This window comes from Oryzias melastigma, linkage group LG13, assembly GCF_002922805.2.
Source record: "Oryzias melastigma strain HK-1 linkage group LG13, ASM292280v2, whole genome shotgun sequence".
NCBI lineage: Eukaryota > Metazoa > Chordata > Actinopteri > Beloniformes > Adrianichthyidae > Oryzias > Oryzias melastigma.
Genome location: NC_050524.1, coordinates 13,888,383 through 13,898,129, shown reverse-complemented (window position 1 = coordinate 13,898,129; position 9,747 = coordinate 13,888,383). Strand labels below are relative to the sequence as shown.

The window sequence follows — 9,747 nt, the reverse complement described above, 5'->3', positions numbered from 1 at the left end:
ACGTTATACATTAAGGTCAGATGGGAAAAAGAAACTAAATTGTTAATATCAGAAGAGGACTGGCTTAATATATGTAAAAATGTAAGGATTACTTCTTGCTCAGATTTCTGGAGAGAATTCATGTGGAAAAACAATGTACGCTTTTTTATTACACCTAAAATATCAAATAAATATACCAAAACAAAGGAGGACTCTCAAAGTTGGCGGAACTGTGGAGCCACTGAAGCAGATCATTTTCATATCTTCTGGAACTGTGCAAAGATCAAACCCTATTGGGCAGAAGTCATTGAAAAAATGAAAATGATTACCGGACTGGACTTACCAAGTGACTTTACTGTGATATATCTGAGTAACCTTCCTCAAAACATACAGAAACCACAAAAATATCTTATGGTAATAATGTTGGCGGGAGCAAAGAAAGCAATTACCCGAAAATGGATGTCTAGGGATCCCCCAACACAGCTGGAATGGATATCCATCATCAGAGACATTCATGACATGGAAAAACTGACCTTAGTCTGGCAACAAAAAAATACACAGAATATTGGAAACACTGGATTTTCAACATGAAACAAAATAATTAGAAAAGTGTTTCATCACTGTACTCACTTATTTAATAAGTAGCCGGTCATGTTCATTATGTTGTATGAGAATGCAAGATATGCATAAAACAAAGTATGTACGATTGACAATTCTGTATGATCTACGTGTCTGTATGGTCTGCCTGTTGGGTTTTCACATGAAAACGAAATAAAAATTAAGTTTAAAAAAAATTAAAAATAAAAATTGCAGACTATTTTGAGCTTTTAAGTAGTAGTGATGATGTAAGGAATGCTGACTTTGATATGCACAGCGCTACGAGTTCAATGAAAAGCTGAGGTCAAAAGATTAAGATATATAAAAGTAAATAAGTATGACTGAAATCAGTTAGAATTGATTAAAATTACTGCACACATTTAGTTTCTCCTTGTGTTCATATTTTCATAAACACAATAATGTGGTTATGTGTAATGACCATAATCATATATGATAATATCACCTCAATATTAGACTCGCAAAAATTATAAAGAAGAGTTTTAAGTTTGCAATAACAAGATTTTTTTTAAATAAACAAAGCAAAGATATTTTCCAGGAACTACCGAGGCACCATAGCAAGTTCCAGTGAGGAACTTGTCCTTACTTGTCTCTGATTGGCTATTAGGTGGACAGTAAGATAATAAATGCCATCTCAAGTTGACATGGAAGTCTCTTTCCCGCTAAGATCCATGGGAAGGAAAATGGTGCAGTTATTAAAGGGGCTGTTTTTCATGGGGGTTCTGTTGGCTCGTGACACAGCAGGGGAAGATGCTTCTTTTTGTCATGTTCTGGAGAGCCCGGAGCTTCCCCTGCTGTCTAAAGAAGGAGATGTGATGATCGGAGGAGCCTTTTCTATCCACAGCAAAATTGCACAACCCTCTCTTTCCTTTACCGAGAAGCCAACACCACTTACATGCTCCAGGTACTACAATTTTTAACTTTTTGCTAAATCTATCAACACAGCAGTGGAAAGTGTGCATACATTTTAAACTCAAATGCTTTTGTTCCAGCATTAACCTCAGGGAGTTTCGATTTGCTCAGACAATGATATTTGCTATTGAGGAAATCAACAAGAGTGAAAATCTTCTCCCGAATGTTTCTATTGGATATAGAATCTATGACAACTGTGGCTCAACCTTATCCTCAATGCGTGCGGTAATGGCTCTGATGAATGGTGATGAGTTGGTATTAGAGAAGAATTGCTCTGGTCAGTCAGCAGTTCATGCTATCATTGGGGAGTCAGAATCCTCGTCAACCATTGTGCTAGCACGCACCACCGGACCCTATCAAATACCAGTGGTAAGAGGAACATGTAAAGTGTATATATGTCCAATGCAATTAGTACTAGAACTTTTTTTCATTTTCTTTACAGATAAGCCACTCAGCTACATGTGAGTGTTTGAGCAGCAGGAAAGAGTATCCCTCTTTTTTCCGAACCATTGCCAGTGACTTGTATCAAAGTCGAGCCCTCGCTCAGCTGGTCAAACACTTTGGCTGGACTTGGGTGGGAGCTGTGAACAGTGACAGTGACTATGGCAACAACGGCATGGCCATCTTTCTGTCTGCAGCTCAAGAGGAAGGAGTGTGTGTGGAGTACATTGAGAAGTTTGACAGAGCAGAGCCGGAAAAACTCCTGAAAGTGGTGGAAGTGATTCGGAAGAGCACGGCTCAGGTCATTGTTGCTTTCCTGGCGCATGTGGAAATGAACAACCTGCTGGAGCAGTTAAATGTGCACAACATCACGGGTCGGCAGTTCATCGGTGTTGAGGCCTGGATCACTGCTGACAGCCTCGTGACTCCTACCAGCTTCAGTGTGCTGGGAGGCTCACTCGGGTTTGCTGTGCAGAAGACCAACATTAGTGGACTGAACACGTTTTTGGTGAAAGATTTCTGGGAGACAGATTTTCAGTGTGATGAGAACCAGACTGATGGAGCTTCAAAAAGCTGCAAAGAAAATCAAGATTTAATGAAGTTAAGAGATTATGATGATGATGTGGAAGAGCTAAGATACTCCAGTAATATCTACAAGGCCATCTATGCAGTGGCCCACTCCCTGCACAGCATCATGAAGTGCTCAGACAGTCAAGGGTGTGACAAAGTTTATGAAGTTAAACCCTGGCAGGTAACACAAACAACACTGATCATACTTTTCAGCTATTAACTTCATAAACTCATGATATTCCTTCAACAGGTCATAGAAGCACTGAAACAGGTGAACTTTGTCATCAAGAATGGTGAGCGTGTGTGGTTTGATTCCACGGGGGCAGTCCTGGCCAAGTATGAGGTGGTGAACTGGCAGCAGAGATCAGACGGATCTGTTCACTTTGTGCCAGTTGGCTACTATGACGCCTCTCTGCCTCCTGGACAAAAGTTTGTTCTCAACACCGAGGCTATAATGTGGCCTGGAGGAAGCCAGCAGGTACACATTTCAAATGGATGAAAGTGGTTTTAAAAAAAAAAAAGTTAATTGTGACTCTTTTTGTTTGGAATGAAGTTGCCAGCATCAGTGTGCAGTGAAAGCTGCCGTCCAGGAACTTACAAAGTCCTTGAAAGAGGAAAACCAGTGTGCTGTTTCCACTGTTTGCCATGTCCAGATGGAGAAATCAGCAACAGCACAGGTACCTCGGGCTTTAATTACAACAATCTGCCTACACTGTTTTCTTTTTATAGTATGTGCATTATATTAAAGTTGGAAATGATACAGTCTCTTTTCACCCTGTTTGTGATCTAGCATCATAATCAATACATTATCTTTGTTACAGATTCTAATGACTGCAATCAGTGTCCTGAGGAATACTGGTCCAATCAAATCAGAGATGCCTGTGTACCAAAAAATGTTGAATTTCTCAGCTACACTGAAGACATGAGCATAATACTGATGTTTTTTACTCTGTTCGGTGTTGTCCTTACTGTAACGGTGGCTGTTTTGTTTTTAATCAACAGGGACACTCCATTGGTAAAGGCCAACAACTCAGAACTGAGCTTCTTATTGCTTTTCTCTCTGTCTCTGTGCTTTCTGTGCTCCCTGACATTCATGGGTCGACCAACTGAGTGGTCTTGCATGCTGAGACACACGGCTTTCGGCATCACCTTTGTTCTCTGCATCTCATGCATTCTTGGGAAGACAATAGTGGTTTTAATGGCCTTCAAAGCTACACTTCCAAGCAGTAATGTGATGAAATGGTTTGGCCCACCTCAACAGAGAATCACTGTTTTTTTTTTAACTCTCATACAGGTCATAATCTGCATTCTATGGCTGACAATAAATCCACCCTTTCCATTCAAAAATATGAAAATCTTTCGAGAGAAGATTATTCTTGAATGTTCTCTTGGGTCATCTGTTGGCTTCTGGGCTGTTTTAGGATACATTGGATTTCTCGCTGTGTCATGTTTTGTATTGGCCTTTCTGGCAAGAAAGTTGCCAGATAATTTTAACGAGGCTAAGTTCATTACTTTTAGCATGCTAATATTCAGTGCTGTCTGGATCACTTTCATCCCGGCTTATGTCAGCTCTCCTGGAAAATTGACTGTCGCTGTGGAGATTTTTGCAATTTTGGCATCGAGTTATGGAATTCTTTTCTGTATATTTGCACCAAAATGCTATATTCTTGCTCTAAAACCTGAACTGAACACAAAAAGATCCATGCTGGGTAAATCAAAATGATAATAGAAAACCTGTAAAGACTTTTTTTTTTTATTTACACTATAAAAAATGTCTTTAGACTCTTTTGTGCTGTCATATGAAGTTATATACAATAATGTCCGGGAAATAAAACAAACAAAGCATTTTACTTTGTTTCTGTGAAATATCCTTTTACAGAGTTTGAATAATGAATGCAACACAAAAACAACATTTTTTTAAGAACAAATAAAAAATGCAAGCCTTTGTACTGTAGTTGTCTGTCTGTGGAACCTGTGGTCATAGAATAACAAACCATCCGGGGTGTATCCTTCCTTCGCCTGACACTGACTGAGACAGCATTATCTGTCACTTAAAGTTATGCATTTTTAGATTCAAAGTATAAATGTGAATATTAATTGTAAATATTGAATATAAATACCAATGTAGAATCTAAATGTCAAATGTAAAGTTAAATGTAAATGTCAAATCTAAACATATATCTAAATCCAAAATACAAACATTAAAATGAAATCTATATCTTGATGTAAACATCAAATATAGCTGTTAAATATGTAAATATTAAATGTAAACATATCCAAACATGAACCTAAATGGGAAATAAGAATACAGAATTCCCCCATTATTTGCGGGGGTTTGGGACCAGAGACATCCGTGAATATGCCAAATCTGCCAATACAGAGACTCCACCGTTATTGATCCATACTCATCAAAAACACTTCTGATCTTTCAGAACAAATACTGCACCGCAGCAACAGCGTTATGTATGACACAGATGAGGAGTGTCAGTCTGTCTCTCAGTGCCTTAAAACCAGGAGCGTGTGCTTCCTCCTTCATCCAATGAGTGCGAGGGGACATCTTCATCCAGAAGTGGTCGGTTTCATCCCTAATAAGCACCTGCTCCAGGTGCTCCTGATATGTTAAGGAATTATCTTCCTCAACATATTAGGATTTTTATTTGGCTGCTTCAGTGTCAGCTGATGCCATTTCTCCAAGCAGGGACATGGAGAGAGAAGAGAGGGTAACCCCAGCTCCCCCTCCATGATCCACAGCTTCTTTGGACGCAAAAATTTCAAACAATCATCTTGAGTTGTTGGAGTTTTTGTGACAAACCAGAAGAGTCATGTGACTGAAAAAAAATCTGCAAACACATGAAATAGCAAATAGAGAAACGTGAACACTATATAACTATAAATGTAAAGGTTGAGCCATTGTTTCAGGACAGCAAGTTGCATTAACAGGTGTTCTGGCACCCGAACCAGAAAATCTGATGAGTGGGAAAGTTATCAAAAGTTTAATAACTAGAGTTGTGACGTCTAAAATTAACCCAATCTTTTGAATAGCTCTTGAACCTGAAAGATTGGAAATGAGTCACGATTGGCTAGCAGTGTTTTTTTTTTTTTTTACATAAATAGTTGTTATGAGTGGCCTTTAAGTTATCACTAAATCAAATCAAACTTTACTTATAAAGCACTTTTCTTACTAAAGCTAATGCAAAGTGTTACAGAAAAAAATAGGAAAAAATCAGAAAGTATATACCGGTACATAACCCCATTATACCCAACATAAGAGAAACATAAACTGACAGAAGAATGCAAATTTGGATTGATGCTGAAGTAAAGCAATAATTAAGTCTCTACCAAGGTACAATACTAAAATATGTGATTCTAATTTATTACATATATTTTTGCATATTTTATTAGAAATACTGCAATTGAAATTCACCTTAAAGTTTTTTTGTTTTGTTTTTTTAATAACCTGAGGAAATGCAAGACAACTCTGAAATTAATTGCTTTTATTTGCACAAGAGTTGCTAAATATGTTTGGATCATGTGAGAAAAAATATAGTTATGAAACTTTCCAACTCCTATGTGCCAACTTTAAGTCAGGGAGGGACAGCAACTGAGCATTTGTGATAACAGTTTTTCACATCAATCTGAATTAATATTCTGTCTGCAGAATAAAATAAAAAGCAGGAGGGGTTTTCAGCATGAGCTTATTCTTTAGGTTCTAGCGAAAAGCATCACCCACCACAAGCTACTCTGGTCATCTTTTAATCTATTCTCAAAGTGTTGCCAGTAGACTTTCAATTATTATTATGTAATTTTTAGCCAAAATTAAGAAACCTGCATTCTTCCCTCAGACATACTTTCTACAGAGTGGCAGGAGTTCATTATAAATTTGCCTCTAAATTGTGAGCAGGAGTCAGGACCGTAGGTGGAGAGTAAGCCTTCCCTCATTTCCCATAGTCCTTCTGTTGACACTATCTCCCAGTAGTTTTCAGCCCCTCACGACCCAAAACTAACATTACTAGTGCAACAAAAATTTCAAGCAATATTGCAGCTTTCCAGCTGTACAGTTTTTAGCCAGACACCATCTTGGTTGAAGACGTACATGGATCTATTTGTCTGCAAGAGAATGCATCAGAATGGAGAAAGGAGCTTGTGGCTCAGTTTATTCCCACATCATGTTTGCCTCTGCTCTTGTTTCACAGTATTTGAATAAACAAATACTTAAAAAGGCTAATTTAAGGCTTAATTTTCTTTATTTATGTGTTTTAGGTATTGTAATGAGAAAAAAAATGCCACAAGAATATGTTAAAATACCAAAAACCCAATTTCATATGAGTATTACTGCGAGTATTTCTTACTTTTAGATTTAAAAATGAAAAGCATTTGTATATATGAGGCACCACACTATGACTCAAACACTCAGTAGTAGCTCAAAGCTTACAGTTTATTGCGACTATACTGAACTCCATTAGATTGCTAGAAGGCGTGTCTACAGAAAGTATGCACCCATGCGTTAGTAGATAAATATAAGTGTTTAGGCTACGGCAGCTCAGAAAACATCCCTCTTCAACTTCTTCAGGAACTATAAATATCTGGAAGTAGGAGCTGATTGTTCTTAGTCAGTGAGAGGGTTGAGACATGAAACTGGAGGATCTGAAACATTTGGTCAACATGTATGTCTATATCTCTTTAATGTCACTGGTAGTTATTATGGAAATCCTAGCAGAAGAAGAAACTGCCTTCTGTGAAATGTGGGGCAACCCAGAGTTTCCCTTGCTGTCTAAGTCAGGAGATATTATGATTGGAGGAGCTTTTTCTGTACACTCTCAAATAGTAGTATCTTCACTCTCGTTAAGTGATGCTCCGGATCCTCTGATTTGCACCAGGTATTGGCTTACTGCTTTTGTTTAGAAAGCTTATTTGGTTAAAAGAAAGACCAGCAAAAATTAAAAAAATGTTCTTTTTACAGAGTGAACTTCAGAGAGTTCCGTTTTGCTCAGACAATGATTTTTGCCATTGAGGAGATCAACAACAACAGCTCTTTACTACCCAACATCTCAGTTGGTTATAAAATATTTGACAGCTGTGGTTCAACCCTGCCTTCAACACGTGCAGCCTTGGGCCTGATTAACGGACAGGAAAGGACTTTTGGAAAAAGCTGCTCTGGTCAGTCAACCGTTCATGCCATCATTGGAACATCCGAGTCCTCTTCAACCATCGTCTTGTCTCAAATTGCTGGGATCTTTCAAATACCAGTGGTAAATATCTAAGATTCTTTGTTGCCCAATCTGAATCTATAAACGTTTAAAGGTTTTTCATGATTAGGTTTGGCGATACTTATTTGTTTATCAATGATAGATGAAATATTCTTCAGTTATTTTTATTTCTTTAATTTTGTTTTCTCTTCCAGATCAGTCACTTTTCTACATGTGCATGTCTCAGTAACAGAAAGGAGCACCCCTCTTTCTTCAGAACCATCCCCAGTGACTACTATCAGAGCAGAGCGCTGGCTCAGCTGGTAAAGCACTTTGGATGGACATGGGTCGGTGCAGTGAGAAGTGACAATGACTACGGCAATAATGGAATGGCAACTTTCATTGAAGCTGCAACCCAGGAGGGGATTTGTGTTGAATACTCTGAGGCCATCGCAAGAACTGCCTCCAAAGAGCAGGTTGAGAGGGTGGTCAGAGTCATCACAAGAGGCACTGCAAAAGTTCTAGTTGCCTTTCTGTCTTATGATGAGATGGATGCTCTACTTGAGGAATCTTTGAGGCAAAACCTAACTGGGTTACAGTGGGTGGGAAGCGAATCTTGGATCACTGCTCATCATTTGACTACCATGAAATACTCAAATATTCTTTATGGGTCCATAGGCTTTGCCATAAAGAAGGCAAAAATCGCTGGTTTGCAGGAGTTTCTTTTACAGGTTCACCCAAGTCAAGACCCTCAGAATCACATACTGAAGGAGTTCTGGGAAGAAACATTTGGCTGCAGTTTCCAGTCAAGTCTGAAAGGAGTAAAGCAGTGCTCTGGATCTGAGAGTCTACGAGACATAAAAAATCCTTTCACTGATGTGTCAGAGCTGAGAATATCTAATAATGTATACAAAGCTGTATATGCTGTAGCTCATGCAATGCACAGCATGCTAAAATGTGGAGAAAAGAGTGAAGAAGTTAACATGTCATGTACCTGGAAAAGCATTTTGCCGCCAAAAGAAGTAAGACAGTAACTTTGTAAAACACATAATTCATTTTGAATGAATACACTGATTTTGAGGTCATGTTCTATGCCTTGTTTCTATCAATAGATTGCCAAACATATCCAGGACGTGAATTTTTCTCTTCAATCAGGAGAGAAAGTGTACTTTGACGAAAGAGGAGATCCTGCAGCGACCTATCAACTGGTTAACTGGCAAAAGAACTCCGCAGGAGACCCCGTGTTTGTGACTGTAGGGAGCTATGATGCCTCACTTCCAGATGGAAAGCAGTTTACAATAAAAGAGATGAATCTCACATGGTTTGGAGAATCTAAACAGGTGTCAGCCTTTTTATCCCACATTTTTTTATGCCAAACAATAGTCATAATTTAAACTATAACAATTAACATAAGTATTTTAAGGTGTTATATATTTTTTATGTAAGAGAAATGACAGAATTTTCAATGAGATTCTCGTAACTTGTACTCTAAACAAGGTCATTGACTTAAAAAAATTATAATGTCAAACCAGAAAGCTGAATTTTTTTCTGGTACATTTTTGAATATCACATTAGTCAGATAATCACAATAGTTATCAAACTTAACTTTTTTAAGTTTTTCTTTAGGATAACAGACACAATAAAGATAATTCTAATCATACTGTTGTGCTATCCTGCATTTCAGAAATTAGAAATGGTTGCATGACTTTCAATTAAATGAATTGTATATGAATGTCGAATAAATAATAAATGAAGTCATTTTAGTTTGACATTAAGCTAATTATTACTATTGCTGTAAAGAAACTGTCATTCTTCTAAACTAAATTACTACTCTTAAATATTTGAAGTTTTTCAATGACAAAACAGTGAGAATTAAAAGAATATCCGCTCTGTTTGAAAAAAAAAATATATGACATCTTTCCTGATTTAATTTGAACCCTCAACTGAATGTTTCTAATCCTACATCAGATGTTAGAACTGCAAACTGATGATTAAAATCTATTGTTGTTACAGAGGCCAATTTCTGTATGCAGTGAGAGTTGCT

At 37.7% G+C, this 9,747-nt stretch overlaps 2 protein-coding genes across 2 annotated transcripts in view; both read left to right on the top strand.

Moving 5' to 3' along the window:
- Positions 1 to 1,277: 1,277 nt before the first annotated feature.
- LOC112149358 (extracellular calcium-sensing receptor-like) lies at positions 1,278 to 4,275 on the top strand. The gene is made up of 6 exons (XM_024277008.2): positions 1,278 to 1,498; positions 1,587 to 1,875; positions 1,949 to 2,698; positions 2,768 to 2,995; positions 3,071 to 3,194; positions 3,339 to 4,275. The coding sequence occupies exons 1-6, from the start codon at positions 1,278 to 1,280 to the stop codon at positions 4,238 to 4,240; spliced, it is 2,514 nt and encodes an 837-aa protein (XP_024132776.2). The 3' UTR covers positions 4,241 to 4,275.
- A 2,871-nt stretch (positions 4,276 to 7,146) lies between these two features.
- LOC112149359 (extracellular calcium-sensing receptor-like) overlaps positions 7,147 to 9,747 on the top strand; it is an 8,035-nt gene continuing 5,434 nt past the window's right edge. Inside the window, exons 1-4 of the mRNA XM_036214958.1 lie at positions 7,147 to 7,394; positions 7,478 to 7,766; positions 7,919 to 8,725; positions 8,816 to 9,043. Coding sequence (XP_036070851.1) covers positions 7,147 to 7,394; positions 7,478 to 7,766; positions 7,919 to 8,725; positions 8,816 to 9,043 — 1,572 coding nt within the window. The remainder of the gene's footprint in view (positions 7,395 to 7,477; positions 7,767 to 7,918; positions 8,726 to 8,815; positions 9,044 to 9,747) is intronic.

Excerpts from the sequence above, each read along its gene's own strand:
- LOC112149358 (XM_024277008.2), top strand. The coding sequence starts at position 1,278 with ATGGTGCAGTTATTAAAGGGGCTGTTTTTCATGGGGGTTCTGTTGGCT. Across the intron at positions 1,499-1,586 it reads ACACCACTTACATGCTCCAG|CATTAACCTCAGGGAGTTTC; the intron begins GTACTACAATTT and ends CTTTTGTTCCAG. Across the intron at positions 2,996-3,070 it reads GGCCTGGAGGAAGCCAGCAG|TTGCCAGCATCAGTGTGCAG; the intron begins GTACACATTTCA and ends TTTGGAATGAAG.